Source organism: Oratosquilla oratoria, chromosome 19 (genome assembly GCF_046742065.1).
Source record: "Oratosquilla oratoria isolate Oo_2021 chromosome 19, ASM4674206v1, whole genome shotgun sequence".
Taxonomy (NCBI): Eukaryota; Metazoa; Arthropoda; class Malacostraca; order Stomatopoda; family Squillidae; genus Oratosquilla; species Oratosquilla oratoria.
In genome coordinates, this window is record NC_134795.1 from 42,010,026 (window position 1) to 42,031,570 (window position 21,545).

Here is a 21,545-nt window from a genome sequence, read left to right on the forward strand (position 1 = left end):
ATGAATAAATAAATGAATGAATACACTGTGACTTAGGCTACTTTTGAGTACAGTAGTTGTTTTTTTAGATATGATCATATTCACACAAGCCACTAAATTATTTGGAAATAATTAAAAGGATATGAAATAGGTGGGCTTTGAATTCAGCCCACATAGGATTCAGTCCACTTTTAATTTCACTAAAAATAATGGGTTAGTTGGGTTAGGTTAGGCTAAATCCCTTTGGGCTGAATCCCATATGGGCTTAATTCCAATGGAACCTATGAAATATATTACACAATGTTGAATGGAATGAATAACAATAACCTAGGCCCCAAAGTTGAGTGGATACAGTATATTATAGTGATATAGTCATTACCCAAATTTAGAAGTAATGAAGATGAAGTATCATCTCTTTAGGCCCTCTCATTTTTATTGCACATTGCTCCATTGTTCACCAAATTTATATAGTTGCGTATGAAAACGGAGAAATGTACACAATATAAGTAAAATTATTTACCTGGGTCTTCAATTTCTTCTGTATGCAGTGGCTGACCTTGGCATTTATCTCTGAGATTTTAATCTTGACACAAGGCCCTGTAGTTCCTACTCCTTATATTGATATGCTAAAAATTTCCTTTAGCAATCAGATCGCATATCAGATAGCAATCCCACAATATCTAAAATCTATAAAATAAAAATTATTTAAATGAAATAAATCTGATAAAAAATATATATATATACATATATATATATATATATATATATATATATATATATATATATATATATATATATATTAAGATAAAAAAAATCGCCAGCCCTGGTGTCTACTAAATTCATACAATAATACCTATTAAGTCCGGCTAAAATTGGCATTTCAAAGCATAACAGTGCCTTAAAGATAGTTTCTTATTTCACTATAAAAGTTTATATTAATTTATACTGCATTGAATAAGTCAATAGTTGATATATTTGTCCTATATATAATGTTTGGTTTCTAGTTTTGATATATTTGTCTAACATAAAATTTTAGATTACAAAGAAAGCAATGGCCTCTGCTAGCGGAGCCAGGAATCTAGGTGCGCACGTTCTGTGTAATAGTAGTCCTTGATATACATATATATACATATATATATATATATATATATACATATATATATATAATATATATATGTGTGTGTATTTACCTAGTTGTATTTACCTAGTTGTATTTTACGGGAAGGGGAGCTATGCTCGTGGGGTCCCGTCTTCATATCTCATTTTATCTAAACTATTTTTAAATTCATGTATTGTTTTTGCACACACCACTTTCTCATCTAACTTGTTCCAACTGTCTATTACTCTGTGAGGAAAGCTGTTCTTTTTCAAATCTCTTCTATAGCTGTCTTTTTTTATTTTCTTTCCGTGTCCTCTTGTATTTCTGTCATCCCATTTTATCAGATTCTCTCTATCAGTAATTTCTATGCCTTTCATGATTCTGTAAATAGCTATCAAATCTCCTCTCTCTCTTCTTTGCTCTAGTGTCTGTAGTTCAAGTTTTTCTAGTCTCTCTTCATATGATAGTTTTGAGAGTGTTGGTGCCAATTTTGTAATTGCTGTTTGTATTCTTTCAAGTTTATTTATACATTTTTTTGTACTTGGTGACCATATCGTTGCTGCATATTCCAATCTTGGTCTTATCAGGGTGATTAGGATTTTCCTCACCATTTCTTCATCCAGGTATGTAAATGCCACTTTGATTGTTCTTATTAAATTATAAGTTTCTCCAAAAATCTTATTTATATGTTTCTCAGGTGACATATTATTCATAACAATGACTCCCAGGTCCTTCTCATTTTCTACTTTTTTTATTCCTTCTTCTCCCAAATTATATGATCCTGTTATTCTGTTTTTGCTTTTTCCAAATTCCATTATACTACACTTTTTTGTATTGAACTTCATCTCCCACTTCCTACTCCATTCCTGTACTTTATTTAGATCTCTCTGTAGTGATTCACAATCTTCTTCAGTTTTCACTCTTTTCAGTAATTTTGCATCATCTGCAAAGAAGCTCATATAGCTTTCAATTCCTTCATCCATATCATTAATATATATAGCAAACATTATTGGGGCCAGAACTGTTCCCTGCGGGACACCGCTTATTACTTCATTCCATTTTGAGTGCTGATCTCTTATCACTACTCTCATTTTTCTTTCTTGCAAAAAGTCTTCCATCCAATTTAGCAATTTACCTTGTATTCCTCCTTCATATTCTAATTTCTTAAGCAACTTCTTATGTGGTACTTTGTCAAAAGCTTTTTTTAGGTCTAGAAATGCACAATCAGCCCATCCATCTCTTTCTTGTATTATATCTATTAGCCTTGAATAGAAACATATTAAATTGGTGACGCATGATCGTCCTTGTCTGAATCCAAATTGCCTTGGATTTAGTACGTTGTTTTTTTCCAAGTATTTTACCCATCTACTTTTGATAATTCTTTCACAAATTTTTGCTATTGTACTTGTTAGAGAGACTGGTCTATAGTTGGTAGGTTCCTCTTTATTTCCTCCTTTATATATAGGTACTATATTTGCTTTTTTCCAATCTTCTGGAACTTTTCCTTCTTTTAAGGAACTGCTTATTATTCTATGTATTTTGTCTGCCAGTTCATTCCTGCATTCTTTCAGAATCCAGTTTGCTATTTCATCTGGCCCATGCGATTTTCTGACATCAAAATTACCCAAGTGTGTCAATATTTCATTCTTTGTTACTTCTATTTCTTCCATAGGGGGGACTTTTTCTTTCCACTCAATCTCTTCAGGTTGTATATTTGCCCTTGTAAACACTGATTTAAAATGTTTGTTCATAATTTCTGCCATTTCCATTTCCTCAGTGTATTCAACTCCTCCTTGTCTTAATTTCTCCAAGTCTTGTTTGTTTTTCAGTTTATTGTTTACAAATCTGTAGAATAGTTTTGGTTGATCTTTACACTTTTCTATAACATCTTTTTCATATTTTCTTTTTTCCTCTCTGCACTTTTGTACATATTCATTTCTATAACCAGTATATATTTTCCATTTTCAGGTCTTCTGTCTTTTTTCCATCTGGTCCAGGCTTTGTCTCTTTTGTCTTTTAACTCCCTACAACTTTTGTTGTACCAGCATTTTACATATTCTTTTTCTTGTTTTTGTCTTGGGACATACTTTTCCACTCCTTTTTTGTAAATTTTTGTTAAAATATTCCATTTCTCTTCCACTGATGTTTCTTCTTTGTATATTTCTTCCCAGTTTTCTTGTTGGAAGAATTCTCTTATTTTATCAAAGTTTGTTTTTTCATACATCATTCTTCCTTTTCTATATTGTTCATTTCTTTTGATATATTTTTCTTCATTAAGTTCCAGTTCAATCAATATGTGGTCACTTTTACCTATTGGTGTTTTATATTCAATCTTGTCCACTATTCTAGGTTCAGATGTAATTATTAAGTCTAGCCTCGATGGTTCTTCTTCATTTCTATACCTAGTGTTCTCTTGTATCCATTGTGTCATTGAATGGTCAGTAATCATCTCAAGTAGAGCATTTCCCCATGAGTCATCACCACTCTTTACTGTCATTTCTTCCCAGCAGATTTCTTTGCAATTAAAGTCGCCCATCATAACTATTCTTCCTCCGTCTTCCATTATTTTAGTTAATGCTATCTTTGTGTCCTCTAACATACTTTTATGTTCACTCTCCACCCATGAGGCTGTTTTCGGAGGCACATAATTGATCACAAATTTTCTGCTCTTCTTATCTCGGTCTTCCACTTCTATCATAATCATCTCTACTGTATTCTTTCCATATATGACACCTTTCACGTTTATATCCTTCTTAGTCAGGAACATAACTCCACCCCCTTGTTTTTTCTCTCTTTTTCTAATCCAATAATTGTATGTATCATGTCCTACACTGTTGGGTGGTAGTGGTCCTTTTAATTTTGTTTCTACAATTCCCATTATGTCCGGTTCTTTTTCTTTCAAATAATCATTCAGTTCATTCAATCCTGTTATCAATCCATCTATATTTGTGTAAGACACTCTTAGTTTTCTGCCACTTCCATTGTGTTCTCTGTTTCCCTTATGTTTTTCTTTAGTATGTCGAACTGCTTTATTTTCATGTTCACTACTCTCCAATAGAATCTCTCTTTCTCTGACTCCGTTCTTTCCTCGTTTTTTGCCTTAGCTTCAAGTCTTTTCTGCTTTTCTGCCTCTCTTTCCTCCTTATTCATTTCTCTTTTTATCCATACCTTTTTATATTGATCATTTGTTGCTAGTTTCCCTGTCTTGGATAGAATTTTCTCTGCCATTGTTTGTGACCTGAATTTAATCTTAATTGGTCTGGTCTTATCTGTACTATATTTTCCGAGTCTGAATTTTTCCTCAATTTCCTTTATAATTTCTGGTTCATCTTCCTGGACTAATTTTAATAAACTGCTTACTCTTTCATTTTCCTCCTTGATTCTTGCGGTTCTATCTGGGTTATGTTTCTCTTCCATTCCTAATATAATTATACATTTCTTTTTGTCAGCTAATTCTCTTACTATATTCTCCTTCTCTCTCATCACTTTAATAACTGAGTCTTCATTATGTTCTTTCAATTGCTGTTTGACTATGTCAGTGAATGAAACCTTATTCCCTTCTTGGGTTGTTCTCCAATTTTTAGCTTCTGTAGCTATTTTCTCTGTGTTTTCATTACTATTCTTCTTCAATCTCTCATTCTCCTCCTTTACATTTCCTAACTGTCTTTTTAGGTCCTCTATTTCTTCAGTTAAGTTTCTGTTAGCCTTCTCTAGTTGTTCCAACCTTTCAATTCTCTGGAAAATGGAGTCTACATTACCTAACTTACGTTCCAAGTCCTCGATCACCTTATCAACTCTCTCCTCTAGTCTTATCAGTCGGGGGGGTGGGGGGGTGGGGGGGGGTTGTGTCCCCCCCACCCTCTTTAAATCCCTGGAACATATTCTCGTCACTTTCTTCTGTATTGCTCCTCTCTATACTTCTAATCTTTACATTTTTATTAGACATTTCATCCTCACTCAGTCTTTTGTTTACCTTTCGCTTGTCTGGCTGGGCCAAGTCTACTCCCTCCTCATTTCCTTCCATTTCCCTCAGTAATCCCTCCCCTTTTCCTCTTTCCCTACTTTCCCACTACTCCACGAGCAATTTCCCCCCCACCCTGCAAAAACACTAGGCACTTCTCTTTGCGTTGGGATCCACAGACTTCAGTTTTCTTCAGAACGTCATCCAAGCCGTCCATTCGCTGAAGTGTGTGTGTGTGTATTTACCTAGTTGTATTTACCTAGTTGTATATTACGGGAAGGGGAGCTATGCTCGTGGGGTCCCGTCTTCATTTCTCATTTTATCTAAAAAAAAATTAAATTCATGTATTGTTTTTGCACACACCACTTTCTCATCTAACTTGTTCCAACTGTCTATTACTCTGTGTGGAAAGCTGTTCTTTTTCAAATCTCTTCTATAGCTGTCTTTTTTTATTTTCTTTCCGTGTCCTCTTGTATTTCTGTCATCCCATTTTATCAGATTCTCTCTATCAGTAATTTCTATGCCTTTCATGATTCTGTAAATAGCTATCAAATCTCCTCTCTCTCTTCTTTGCTCTAGTGTCTGTAGTTCAAGTTTTTCTAGTCTCTCTTCATATGATAGTTTTGAGAGTGTTGGTGCCAATTTTGTAATTGCTCTTTGTATTCTTTCAAGTTTTTTTATACATTTTTTTGTACTTGGTGACCATATCGTTGCTGCATATTCCAATCTTGGTCTTATCAGGGTGATTAGGATTTTCCTCACCATTTCTTCATCCAGGTATGTAAATGCCACTTTGATTGTTCTTATTAAATTATAAGTTTCTCCAAAAATCTTATTTATATGTTTCTCAGGTGACATATTATTCATAACAATGACTCCCAGGTCCTTCTCATTTTCTACTTTTTTTATTCCTTCTTTTCCCAAATTATATGATCCTGTTATTCTGTTTTTGCTTTTTCCAAATTCCATTATACTACACTTTTTTGTATTGAACTCCATCTCCCACTTCTTACTCCATTCCTGTACTTTATTTAGATCTCTCTGTAGTGATTCACAATCTTCTTCAGTTTTCACTCTTTTCAGTAGTTTTGCATCGTCTGCAAAGAAGCTCATATAGCTTTCAATTCCTTCATCCATATCATTAATATATATAGCAAACATTATTGGGGCCAGGACTGTTCCCTGCGGGACACCGCTTATTACTTCATTCCATTTTGAGTGTTGATTTCTTATCACTACTCTCATTTTTCTTTCTTGCAAGAAGTCTTCCATCCAATTTAGTAATTTACCTTGTATTCCTCCTTCACATTCTAGTTTCTTAAGCAACTTCTTATGTGGTACTTTGTCAAAAGCTTTTTTTAGGTCTAGAAATGCACAATCAGCCCATCCATCTCTTTCTTGTATTATATCTATTAGCCTTGAATAGAAGCATATTAAATTGGTGACGCATGATCGTCCTTGTCTGAATCCAAATTGCCTTGGATTTAGTACGTTGTTTTTTTCCAAGTATTTTACCCATCTATTTTTAATAATTCTTTCACAAATTTTTGCTATTGTACTTGTTAGAGAGACTGGTCTATAGTTGGTAGGTTCCTCTTTATTTCCTCCTTTATATATAGGTACTATATTTGCTTTTTTCCAATCTTCTGGAACTTTTCCTTCTTTCAAGGAACTGCTTATTATGCTATGTATTTTGTCTGCCAGTTCATTCCTGCATTCTTTCAGAATCCAATTTGCTATTTCATCTGGTCCATGTGATTTTCTGACATCAAGATTACTCAATTGTATCAATATTTCATTCTTTGATACTTCTATTTTTTCTATAGGGGGGACTTTCTCTTTCCATTCAATCTCTTCAGGTTGTATGTTCTCCCTTGTAAACACTGATTTAAAATGTTTGTTCATAATTTCCGCCATTTCCATTTCCTCAGTGTATTCAACTCCCCCTTGTCTTAATTTCTCCAAGTCCTGTTTGTTTTTCAGTTTATTGTTTACAAATCTGTAGAATAGTTTTGGTTGATCTTTACATTTTTCTATGACGTCTTTTTCATATTTTCTCTTTTCCTCTCTGCATGTTTGTACATATTCATTTCTATAACTGGTATATATTTTCCATTTTTCAGGTTTTCTGTCTTTTTTCCATCTGGTCCAGGCTTTGTCTCTTTTATCTTTTAACTCTCTACAACTTTTGTTGTACCAGCATTTTACATATTCTTTTTCTTGTTTTTGTCTTGGGACATACTTTTCCACTCCTTTTTTGTAATTTTTTTTTCAAAATATTCCATTTCTTTTCCACTGATGTTTCTTCTTTGTATATTTCTTCCCAGTTTTCTTGTTGAAAGAATTCTCTTATTTTATCAAAGTTTGTTTTTTCATACATCATTCTTCCTTTTCTATATTGTTCATTTCTTTTGATATATTTTTCTTCATTAAGTTCCAGTTCAATCAATATGTGGTCACTTTTACCTATTGGTGTTTTATATTCAATCTTGTCCACTATTCTAGGTTCAGATGTAATTAATAAGTCTAGTCTCGATGGTTCTTCTTCATTTCTATACCTAGTGTTCTCCTGTATCCATTGTGTCATTGTGTGGTCAATAATCATCTCAAGTAGAGCGTTTCCCCATGAGTCGTCTCCACCCTTTACTGTCATTTCTTCCCAGCAGATTTCTTTGCAATTAAAGTCGCCCATCATAACTATTCTTCCTCCATCTTCCATTATTTTATTTAATGTTATCTTTGTGTCCTCTAACATACTTTTATGTTCACTCTCCTCCCATGAGGCTGTTTTTGGAGGCACATAATTTATCACAAATTTTCTGCTCTTCTTATCTCTGTCTTCCACTTCTATCATAATCATCTCTACTGTATTCTTTCCATATATGACACCTTTCACGTTTATATCCTTCTTAGTCAGGAACATAACTCCACCCCCTTGCTTTTTCTCTCTGTTTCTAATCCAATAATTGTATGCATTATGTCCTACACTGTTGGGTGGTAGTGGGCCTTTTAATTTTGTTTCTACAATTCCCATTATGTCTGGTTCTTTTTCTTTCAAATAATCATTCAGCTCATTCAATCCTGTTATTAATCCATCTATATTTGTGTAAGACACTCTTAGTTTTCTGCCACTTCCATTGTGTTCTCTGTTTCCATTATGTTTTTCTTTTGTATGTCGAACTTCCTTAGTTTCATGTTCACTACTCTCCAATAGAATCTCTCTTTCTCTGACTCCGTTCTGTTCTCGTTTTTTGCCTTAGCTTCCAGTCTTTTCTGCTTTTCTTGCTCTCTTTCCTCTTTATTCATTTCCCTTTTTATCCATATCTTTTTGTATTGTTCACTTGTTGCTAGTTTCCCTGTTTTGGATAAGATATTCTCTGCCGTTGTTTGTGACTTGAATTTAATCTTAATTGGTCTGGTCTTGTCTGTGCTATACTTTCCGAGTCTAAATTTCTCTTCGATTTGTTTCATAATTCCTGGTTCATCTTCCTGAACTGATTCTAGTAATTGGCTTACTTTTTCATTTTCCTCTTTGATTCTTGTGGTTCTATCTGGGTTATGTTTCTCTTCCATTCCTAATATAATTATACATTTCTTTTTGTCTGCTAAGTCTCTTACTATATTCTCCTTCTGTCTCATCACTTTAATAACTGAGTTTTCAGTTTGTTCATTTATTTGCTGTCTGATTATGTCAGTGAATGCAACCTTGCTATTTTCATGATTTTTTTTCCAACCCGCCGTGTTCTCCATATTATTCTCCTTTAAGACTTTATTCTCATCTTGTACTTCTTTTAACTGTTGTTTTAATTCTTCAATTTCCTTAGTTAAGTTTTTGTTCGCCCTCTCTAGTTCTTCCAATTTTTCTATTCTTCGAATTATACTGTCAACATTACCGAACCTACGCTCCAAGTCCTCGTTCATCTTATCGACCTTCTCTTCTAGTCTTGTCAGTCGGGGGGGGGGTTGTGTCCCCCCCACCCTCTTTAAATCCCTTGAAAATATTCTCATCACTTTCTACTGTATTGCTCCTATCTATAACAAAAATCATCACATTCCTAATATACATGTTTTCATCATCCAGCTCGTCTTGCGGTCGCTTGTCCACCTTTCGGCGGCCCGTCAGGGCCAATTCCTCCACCTCCTCATTACCTTCCATTTCCCCAGCAATCCCTCCCCCTCTCCTCTTTCCTTACTTTCCCACTACCCCACGAGCAATTTCCCCCCACCCTGCAAATACAAAAAGGCACTTCTCTTTGCGTTGGGATCCACAATCTGCACTTTTCTTCAGAACGTTCTTCAAGCCGTCCGTTCGTTGAAAGTGTGTGTGTGTGTGTGAGTGTGTGTATTATTATTATTATTATTGTTATCATTATTGTTATTATTATTATTATTATTATTATGATTATTATTATTATTATTATTATTATTATTATTATTATTATTATTATTATTATTATTATTATTATTATTATTATTATTATTATTATTATTATCATTATTATCATTATTATTATTATCATTATTATTATTATTATTATTATTATTATTATTATCATTATTATTATTATTATTATTATTATTATCATTATTATTATCATCATTATTATTACTATTATTATTACTTCTATTATTATTATTATCATCATTATTATTATTATTATTATCATTATTATTATTATATATATACTGTATATATATATATATATGGATATATATATATATATATATATATATATATATATATATATATTGTTAGCAGGTTTTTCTTTAATGTAAATCTGATTGAATATGGCAGCATTGTGGAAGTTATTGATTTTTTTTTCCCTAAGGGAAGAGTATAATTAGGAAAATTAAAAACAAAATAAAGAAAACAAATAACTTCCAGAATGCTGTCGTGTTTAATTAAACCTGTATATATATACATATATATTATATATTTATATATATACATATATATAGAAATATATATATATAAGTATATATATGTATGTATATATATATATATACATATATATATGTGTATATATATATATACATACATATGTATATATATATATATATATACACATATATACAGTATATGTATGAGAGAGAATGTGGGTGGGGAAGGGCAAACGAAGATGTGTTAGGAATAGAGTTTATTGCCCTAACGTTGCGACCAACTTGGTCTTCTTCAGAGGACTACAGCATTACAGACGGATCACAATTCTTATATTCGTAGTGAGAGGGAACCCGCCAAGGTATGAGCGTCATGTTTTCCCTTTGGCTAACGATTTAATTATTAGGACACTTGCTGCTTTCGAGAGGCATTTAAATCCGTCTCTGTCGTTGTTGTTCTTGTTGGTGGCGATATGTGCAGCTTCCACATATCGCCACCAACAAGAACAACAACGACAGAGACGGATTTAAATGCCTCTCGAAAGCAGCAAGTGTCCTAATAATTAAATCGTTAGCCAAAGGGAAAACATGACGCTCATACCTTGTCGGGTTCCCTCTCACTACGAATATAAGAATTGTGATCCGTCTGTAATGCTGTAGTCCACAGAAGAAGACCAAGTTGGTCCCAACGTGAGGACAATAAACTCTATTCCTAACACATCTTCGTTTGCCCTTCCCCACACACATTCTCTCTCATTTGTCTGAAATAATCTTAAATATATATGTATATATGCGTGTATATATATTTATATATGTATATATGTGTGTATATATGTATATATATATGTGTGTGTATATATATGTATATATATATATTAATATATAATATATTTGTATATATATATGTGTATATATATGTATATATATATGTGTGTGTGTGTATATATGTATATGTATATATGTGTGTATATATATGTATATATATGTGTATATATATATATGTATGTATGTATGTACTGTATATATATATATGTATATATGTATATATATACATATATATGTATATATATATGTGTATATCTATATATGTATATATATATATGTATATATATATATGTATATATATATATATATATAAATATATATATATATATATACATATATATATATCCTTCCTCCATTGGATCTTGAACCTCGTGTAGATTCTGGTCCGCCAACAGTAATCTTCTCCATACCCTTCGGGCCTGAGCTGCTTCCATCCAGGTTATTTGATTTATTCCTCTTCTGTCTATCTCCGCATCCACTCCATCTATCTATCTCATTCGAGGTCACCCTCTGGGTCTTCTTCCAGGCATTCTACCCATATACAGGGTGCGGCAACATAACTTCCTTTTTTATAATGCGTGGCAATCTGGCTGTAGAAGTAGTAGCGGGGTGGGCGTGGTTTCATTTGACAGGGCCGTTCTGAAAGTTTTCTTGGAAATACAGTCAGTCGCTATCATGCGTTGTAGTAGTGAGGAGCGTGCGTTTGCCGTCGAAGCTTACTTTTAGAATCGTCAGTCAGTTATAGCAACCCAGCGCTCCTTTCGAAATCGTTTCAATGTAGCCCTGAGAGGCCCAGTTCCGGACCGGAACTCAATGGTTACATGGGTCACTACGTTCAGGCAAACTGGGAGTACTACACGTCGAAGAACTGGAGTACCTCGGCCCATCAGATCACCTGAGAACATTGAGGCAGTGAGAGCTTCAGTCTTGCAATCCCCACGGCGTTCTGCGCGCAAACATGCCTCTGCCCTTGGACTTTCTGATCGTTCAGTGAGGCGAATACTTCACGATGACCTTCATTACCATCCTTACAAGATGGCGATTGTGCAGGAACTCTCCGTACGTGATTTCACTTCACGAAGGAACGCATGTGAGGCACTTCTCGAAAACGTTCCTGAAGACGCTATTGTTTACTTTAGTGATGAAGCACATTTTCATTTGACTGGATGCGTCAACAAACAAAACATGCGCTACTGGGCTGACACCAATCCCCATGAATTGCATGAAAGGCCTTTGCATTCACCTAAAGTCAGTGTGGTGTGCAATTTCCTCCACTGGAATTGTTGGTCCTTGGTTTTTTGAAGAAAATGAGGTCACAGTGACAGTAAATTCAGACCGGTATGTAAACATGTTGGAGGAATTTTTTTTTTTTCCACGAATTGAAGAATTGGACCTAGGGGATATTTGGTTTCAACAGGACGGAGCAACGGCTCACACTTCAAGGGCATCGATGGCTGTTTTGAGGGAACATTTTCCGGAGCGCCTCATTTCAATAAGGGGCGAGTTGGAGTGGCCAGCCCGTTCCCCCGATTTGTCCCCTTGTGATTTTTATTTGTGGGGATATTTGAAATCCCGTGTTTATGTCAACCGCCCGAGAAGCCTACCAGACTTGAAGGCCAACATCCGAGAAGAAATTGCCAATATACCCGCTGATACGCTGGTGAGGGTCATGGCAAACACCCGAAATCGGTATATGCAGTGTATGGACAATGGGGGACGTCACCTACCTGATATGATTTTCAAAACTGTGTAAAACAAAACTTTAAATATGTACTATAATTATGAAACAAAATTAAAACCTTTCTGATTTATACATCTTGTTTTATTGCCTTTTGGAAAAAGGAAGTTATGTTGCCGCACCCTGTATATAAATATATATACATATACATACATATATGCATATATATACAATATACATATATATACATATATATACATATATATACATATATATATACATATATATATACATATATATACATACATATATATACATATATATACATACATATATATATACATATATATATATGTATATATATATTTTATATATATCAAAATATATGCATATATATATATATATATATGCATATATGTATATATATATATGTATGTATATATATATTATGTATATATATAAATATATATATATATATATATTATGTATATATATATAAATATATATATATGTAATATATATATATATATATATATATGTATATATACATATGTATATATATGTATATATATAATGTATATATATGTTTATATATGTAATGTATATATATATATGTATGTATATATATATATGTATGTATATGTATATATATATATATATGTGTGTGTGTTGTATATATATATGTATATGTATATATATATGTATATATATTTATATATATATGTATTTATATGTATATATATATGTTTATATATGTATATAATATATATATATATATATATATATGTATATATATATATATATATAACAGAAGTGGCTTGATGTGCTGCCACCATATAAGAACTTCGTTGTTGATTCTGACAGATTTTTCATTTGTGAGAAACACTGGGGTCCTAACCCTCTCTCTATCAAATTGCTTGGTGGTTCTTCGCGACTTACGATCCCTCCTAGTGTCTTCAATGTGCCTGCTTCATGTCTGCCATCTTCAAAACCTGTTCCTCGCCTGGCGAAGGCCGAAGACAAGCAACTGAGGCATTTTCCTCAGAAAGATACGATTACTTCATTTGATGCTTTTAAACCTGAACGTGACCTACAGAAGCAGTATAAGAACTTAATTATTTCAAGGTCGGAAGAAAGGTTAGTGTGTCTGTTCATGACAGAAAATTTCAGTGAGTGCAGACTGTCTGTGACTGTCGAAAACACGCCCACGTTGTGTAGCCCACTGATCTGCCGTGCATTCAAGAAGGGCATTAGTGTACCACTGGGTAAGACACTTCATCCCAACAATGGTTTGAGGTCGTATGGTCAGTTCGCCGAAGCTGTGCGCTTAGCAATTAACTATGACATCCCGTTTGATAAAAAGATTGAGATTGTTGTCACTCTTCTTCAAACCCACACATCAGCCTGTGTGAACACCGAGAATGAGAAGTAGCTGGTATTTTTGACACGTCAGTTGGAACTTTTATAACAGAAACAGTTTTCCATGAAGGATTATTGTTTTGCTCTTGAATCATACCCCAAATGTAGCTATGAACAGCTCAGAGACTTTTTTGGTACTGCCAAGCAAACGGAAGCTGCAGTACATCACTTCATCTATTGACAAGGATCAGGTGATGAGGGAAATATTTGCCAAAGTGAAGACACTGCAGCAGAAGAATGTATTTCTCTTGATAGATGAAGTACAGATTCGGCTAACTGTTGCATTTTTGGTGGGGTTCTGAGTGGCATGGCAGTGAACAAGCCAGACTGCAAGGCCACTTCTATGCTATGTATTATGATGAAGTCACTGCACAGAGGACCTAGTATTATGATTTCTGTGACATCCGTTCACAAGCTTACAGCAGCATACCAGCTTGAGCGTGTGGAGGCGGCAGCTGATGTTGAGAGGGCAGGTGGGCATGTCATCGGGTCTATCACAGATAACCACAAGATAAACCAGCTGTACTGTAAGCTGTTTGATTTTCCGAGTGATTGCCATGCCACAGCCAAGCATCCTCTTGACAAAGAGCGTGTCTGGTTTCTCCTTTTTGACACTTTGCATCTTCCGAAGTGCATCCGCAACAACTGGATCATTGAGAAGTGCCAGAAGATCAGTCTTGACAATAAGACAACAGCATCATTTGCTGACGTCAAGGAACTGTACGAGTCAGAGAAAGGCAGTATTCTGAAGACTACTCCCCTCACTACATTTACTGTCAACCCCTCACGACTTTAACTACAAAATATGCAGCATGTCTTGAAGGTTTTCGATGAAAAGGTTATGGCTTCATTGAAGCTCAGAGGATGTCATGACACTGCTAAGTTCATCCAAATCATCTTCAAATGGTGGAATTTAGTGAAGGTATCTGGGAAGGGGGCAAGATCAGCGCATGAACAATCCATCTCAAGCTGTACAGGATCCCCAGTCAACCAGCCTGCAGACTTTCCTGTTGATTTTCCAAGAGGCTTCTTCAGGCCATGGAGCAAATCGAATCAAGTGTTTCACCCATGCCACAAAGAATGCACTAGTGCAGACTATGCAGGGACTTATTGCCGTTTGTCGCTACTTGTTCAGAAATGCTGAATTCCATTATGTCCTGCTGCGTGAGATCCAGAGTGACCGGCTTGAGGGGGAGTTCTCAGTCTACCGTCAATCAACTGGTGCAAACTCTTTCATGGCCACTGGAGATGTGTTCTCCGCATGCAAGCAGCGGCTCACGAGATATGCTGCCGTAAACCTCCAGTCCATCGATGTCCACCCTGTGTCGAAGGAACATACCTACTTGGGGACTGCAACTGACCTAGAGGATGCAGCCTCTATTAAGAGGTGCACCACGATGTGACACTGACTGTGAATGAAGAGTGCAATGCGGCCTATGTGGCGGGGTGGCTTGAGACGAAGTGCGCGGACGATGTGGTCTTCAGCGCCGAGGAACCTCTTGTGGCCTGTGATGTTAAGGACTTTATCGAGACAGTGTCCAGAGGTTCCCTGATAACTCCACATGTGTTCACTTTTGACCTTGTCAGATGTATATATATATATATACATATATATACATATATGTATATATATACATACATCTACACTGAATGGTTCCCAGCGATCAATTGATATTTTTATTCAACCACAAACAACTTTTAATTCCATGCCATCGCAATCGAATTAATGTCTCCATCGAGCGATTCTTCAGTCTCGATTGCGATGGCATGGAATTAAAAGGTGTTTGTTGTTGAATAAAAATATATATATATATACATATATATATATATATTATATATGATATGTATATATATATATATATGTGTATATGTATATATATATATGTATATATATATATATATGTACATATATGTATATATATATATGTATATATATACATATATCTATGTATATATATGTATATATATATATATATAATATATGTACATATATATATATATACATATGTATGTATATACATATATATATATATGTATATATATATATGTATATATATATATATATATATATATATATATATATATATATGCATAAATAACCACTAGGAAAAATAAACTAACGAAGCAGAGCGCTTTCGTTTATTTACATCTTCAGTGCAGATACAAAGAAGGAATTATAAAATGAAGAAACAAGGTACAGAATATATGACTGAGTGAGACATAGTGAAGAGGGCACTCGGAGAGGTAGTGGAAGAAGTACATGTGACGGACGTTTGAACCGTCCTGGTAACCAACAAGTATGGGACAAGTGCTCATAATTTATATTATAATTTAAATAATTTGGAAATTTCATGAGAAATATAACTATCTAATTTGTACAAACCTTGATGGAGATTAACATTTATTCCCTTACTAGATTTGATCAAACTGCATTCAATAAAATTTCTTTCTGTTATGTTGTTGTTGTACGTGATGAGTTTAGCGTTATCCCAGTCAACTGGGTCGTTAAAATTTTTCATGTGGTTGAATATACCGCTAGATTGGTTTCCCTCTCTAACATATTTCTTGTGTTGATTGATTCGTGTTTTGAGTGTTTTAGCAGTCTGACCAACAAAAAACTGATCACATGATTTACAAGGTATTTTGTACACACACCCTTTATCACTATTGACAGAATTATTTATGAGCAATTGTCTTACAGTGTTCTTATTGTTAAAAACTACATTAATGTTAAAATTACGTAAAATATTTGGAATGTTTTGCAGGTTCTCTTGGTACGGTAGAATTAGCAAGTTATTCATATTGAAAGTTTGAGTTGACCTAAGGTTATAGAATGTCCTTTTAGCACGATTGTAAGCTGTGTCAAGAACATGTGTGGGGTATTGTAGCCTAGTACCAATGTCGTAAATACATCTTATTTCATCATCGATGTACTCTGAGCTGCAAATGCATAGGGCCCTGAGGAACATCGAAGAAAAAAACAAATTGCTTTACGCCATCAGGGTGTGAGGAATAATAGTTTATATATGAACAAACATTAGTTGGTATGCGATATGCACTAAACTTCAACACACTTTCACGGCGGTAGATATTACAATCAAGGAAAGGCAAAATACCTTCACTCTCTATCTCCACCGTGAACTTGATGGAACTGACCAAATTATTAAGTTACATAAAAAATCATATACGTTATTTTGAATGGGCCACAGACATAGGATGTCATCAATGTACCGCATCCATGTCATGTTGGGGGGAATGATCTTACTTAAAATTTTAGTTTAAAAAACTCCATATATAAATTGGAATTTGCAATCTTTAACACACAATTTGATCAGTTCAATTAAGGTGCCTGAAGGTAATGGTAAATCGTGCTTATTTAACTCTTCTTTTAGATAGATTAAAAGGTCATCCAAAGGAACTTTCATGAATAAACTAACAATATCATAACTTACCAATTTAAATTCATAATCTGGTTTTACCTTACTTTGTTAATGAGGTCTAAACTAATCTTAACAAATTAGATAGTTATATTTCTCATGAAATTTCAGTTATTTAAATTATGATATAAATTATGAGCAGCTGTCCCATACTTGTTGGTTACCAGGACGGTTCAAACGTTCGTCACGTGTACTTCTTCCACTACCTCCCCGATTGCCCTCTTCACTATGTCTCACTCAGTCATATATTCTGTACCTTGTTTCTTCATTTTATCATTCCTTCTTTGTATCTGCACTGAAGATGTGATTATACAAAAGCCTCTGCTTCGTTAGTTTACTTTTCCTAGTGGTTACTTACGCATTTGTGAACACACGCTCCTAGTGTTTTTATTGCATATATATATATATATATATGTATATATATATATATACATATATATACATGTGATATATATATATATATATATATATATATATATATATATATATATATATATATATAATATATATATATATATATATACAGTATATACTATATATATATATATGACCATAATCCCTTCAGTGGACAAATAATCCACTGGACACTTGCCCCGTTCTAATACTATATTTATGTTGGGCTATTCTTTTATCTAAACCTTTGCCTGTTTGGCCTATATGAATAAAATCACAGTTTTTACATGGTATGTTATAAATGCAACCTTCTTTACTTCTTGAAGAATTTATAAATAACAGGCTCTTAATGTTATTGTTGTTTTTAAATACTATCTGTTGTTTTTAAATACTATCTGGATACCAAAATATCCAAAACATCTGATTGAGAAGACAAAAATCAAAGCTAGGAAATATTTTCTTAATACTTCGCAGGTCAAACAGTTTAATTATAAAAATATGTTAACAATTCCATACCATGACAGTTTAATCAATCTTCCTACCATTTTTAATAAATTTGGTATCCAGGTAGTATTTAAAAACAATAATAACACTAGGAGCTTTTTAATCAAAAATTCTCCGAGAAGTAAAGAAGGGTGTATTTATAGCGTACTATGTAAAATCTGTGATTCTATTTACATAGGCCAAACAGGCAAAGGTTTAAATAAAAGAATAAGCCAACATAAATATAGTATTAGAACGGGGCAAGTGTCAAGTGGATTATTTGTCCACCAATGGGATTATGGTCATAATATTGACTGGGGAAATTCAAAAGTAATTACTTCTTTTAATAATATTGTAGAAAGAAATATTATTGAATCTTGTTTCATAAAGATAAATTTCGGAAATGATACGAACTTGAGGTTGGGTTTATTTGAATTGGAAAAATTTATTATTGACAAGATTCTGTGTGATAATTTGTAACATGGGACCTTTCCGAATATCCTCTGTCTTCTTATGTATATATTGTCTCTGTATTGCTTTTCTGTACCTATGAAAATGTCTTAATAGACGAAAACATTTGGTATTTTTTTTTCAATTGCCCGGTGGTTTCTGCAATACATATGTATATGTATGTATGTACATATATATATATATATATATATATATATATATATATATATATATATATATATATCGTATTTTCCGGCTTAAAATGGGCATCGGGTTATAATGCGCACCCATGCACTTCGTTATCTCAGTACACAGATAGCGCGCACCGACGTATAATGCGCATGCCCGATCGCATTTGTCTATAACGCAGTTTTACATGGAGAAGTATTTTTCATTGGCTAGAGCCACCGCTGGGAAATCTGTTGATTTGTCACTAAATAAGTGTCAGTTTAGGCACCAATCAGGACACAACTAAGAAAAAGTCGGAACTACATGTACCGGTATATGACTAATGTTGTGCGTTGGTCCCTTATTACTTTGTAGCTTAAATAGTTTGTAGGAAATATGATCTAAAAAAAAGTTTATTGAAAGTAAAATATACAGAAAAATTTTGGGATTTTTACAGAAAATTTTCATTTTGTATCTTGAGGAAATAATTCGTCTTTACCATTTTTTTTATTCAATACTGAAACAAACTACAGACTGTTTCGTTTTAGCTTTTGAACCTGCAATGACTGTGGTGAAATAGGACAGTCTCTCATCGAGGTGACGTTTAGTTAATATAACTCCCGAAAGAGAGTGTTGTAGTCAGGTGTTTGACACGAGTTTATGAACGGCCGCAACGGAATTTGTACCATACCTAAAGTGAAGCAACAAAGCCAACATAAATATTCAAACTAGAATGCTGTGAACATGGGCAAATATCATGAATATTGATCATGTTTCATGGTGTTTAGGCCTATTTAAACATGAAAAATAAGATTCGATAGATACCTACCTTTACCAAATATTTATATACGGTAGCCCATGCTGGCGTATTCTTTCATGTCACCATGGCTGTTCTTCTTGTTCTCACGGAACGTCACGGAGAAGTATGCCTCCCGACTTTGTGACGGCCAACACCGTCACGTTGTTGTGAAAAAATTACACACACAGCCGCAGAATTTTTGTCGTAGGCCGTAGAAAATGCACACCACCGGATAACGCGCAACCCCCCCTTTTTAGGGCCTTCCAACGGAAAAAAGTCGCGCACTATACGCCGGAAAATACGGTATATATATATATGTGTATATATATATATATATATATATATATATATTTATACAATATATATATAATATATATGTATACATATATATATATATATATGTATACATTATATATATATATATATATATATATATATATATATGTATGTGTATATATGTGTATATATATGTATACGTATATATATATATGTATACATATATATGTATATATATATATGTATATATATACATATATATATATATATATATATATACATATATATATATATATATATATATATATATGTGTGTGTGTATATATATGTATTTATATATTTTTTCTATTTTTTTTTTCTAGCGTCGGAGCTTTTGGCTGGACCTCCCTGTATTTCAGAACTTTCGACGAGCACTGCAGAGATCTGCCAAAGAGGAGCTGTGATGTGTGTTATTGATTAAAAATTGCCACATATTTCATATTGCATGAGAAATCTGTGTTCATAGTTTTACAAATTAAATAGTTTAGGTGGGTAGTAAACAAATACCTGAAAACAATTATGATTTTGTCATATGTAACTGAGAAAAAAATCTTAAATTATCGAGAATATGAATAAACTGTAAAATATCTGGATTTTTTTTTATCCTTCAGCCTAAGTCTCCTATGTCCATCACGTCAGGAACGTCCTTTTGAGTTACATTCATTCTTCCATCTTCCCATCAACTCTTGCGCTGATCTACCCATAATAACATGTATATTTCAACTCTTTGATATATCCATAGGCAATGGGAAAGATCAATCTCTCTGCTCTTCCCTCACCCAAGTCTCACGGTGTGATCTACATGGGGGACTTTAACAGCCAAAACATTGCTCAGGAGGTATCTCCCCATCCCCGGACTGTAGTGGGCTGCCCCTTCTCGAGTACGTCCGCCGCCACCGCCTCACTCACTGACCCACTGGGGGTGCCACGCACTCCCAAGGAGGCACACTCAACCACAACATCACATCTGCTCTACTACCGATACACATCAAGTGTTTTCCCATACAGATGCTCTTCTCTAACCACATCGCACTTAGACTCTTGTACTCCCTACCATTTGGACCTACTCTTCTTCAAACCCACCTCCACATTTCCATTCCTCCAAAGTACTGTCCCAACTACGTCTCTTACATCTTTACTTTTCTACCAGCATTTGATTTCCAGTCACCTGAGAACCTATAGTCTTTCCTTTTTGCTTCATCACATGATTTTTACACCCGTCACATCACAAGGCCACACATCAGAAGATACCACGAGGTCCACGCCTGAAAGCTGGATCAATGAATCTTACATGTGGAAAATATGGCTGTGAGAGATGGTCTCGTCTTTTAGAGGCAGGCAACACCTGCCTATCTCTTTCAGTAACAAGCATCCATATATGACCTCGTTGCGCTTAAGAAGTTTGCCTATACCGAGTTGTAGAAGAAATATAATGACAGCATCAACCACCAGACCAGCGTTGACTTCATGTGACACCTGATAAACAAAGTCATCAAAAAGAAACCGTCGATTGCTCTCCACCACAACCCAACCCAACATGCACAGGACCTGCTAAATACTCGGTCTAAGGAAAAGCATGCTAACCAACTTCCCGTCCCCATTCAAGAGGCGCTCTCCAACAAGAACATCCGTACTCTGTGTCTAATTGCCGCATTATTACG

General features: G+C 34.2%; 1 protein-coding gene across 2 annotated transcripts in view; it reads left to right on the plus strand.

Annotated features, from left to right (window-relative positions):
- The window catches only part of LOC143035853 (juvenile hormone esterase-like), a 98,066-nt gene extending 77,593 nt beyond the window's left edge, over window positions 1-20,473 (plus strand). For both annotated transcript variants that reach the window (XM_076202943.1, XM_076202942.1), the window contains exon 12: window positions 20,208-20,473. In XM_076202943.1, coding sequence (XP_076059058.1) covers window positions 20,208-20,288 — 81 coding nt within the window. In that variant the 3' untranslated portion in view covers window positions 20,289-20,473. The remainder of the gene's footprint in view (window positions 1-20,207) is intronic.
- The last annotated feature ends 1,072 nt before the right edge of the window (window positions 20,474-21,545 follow it).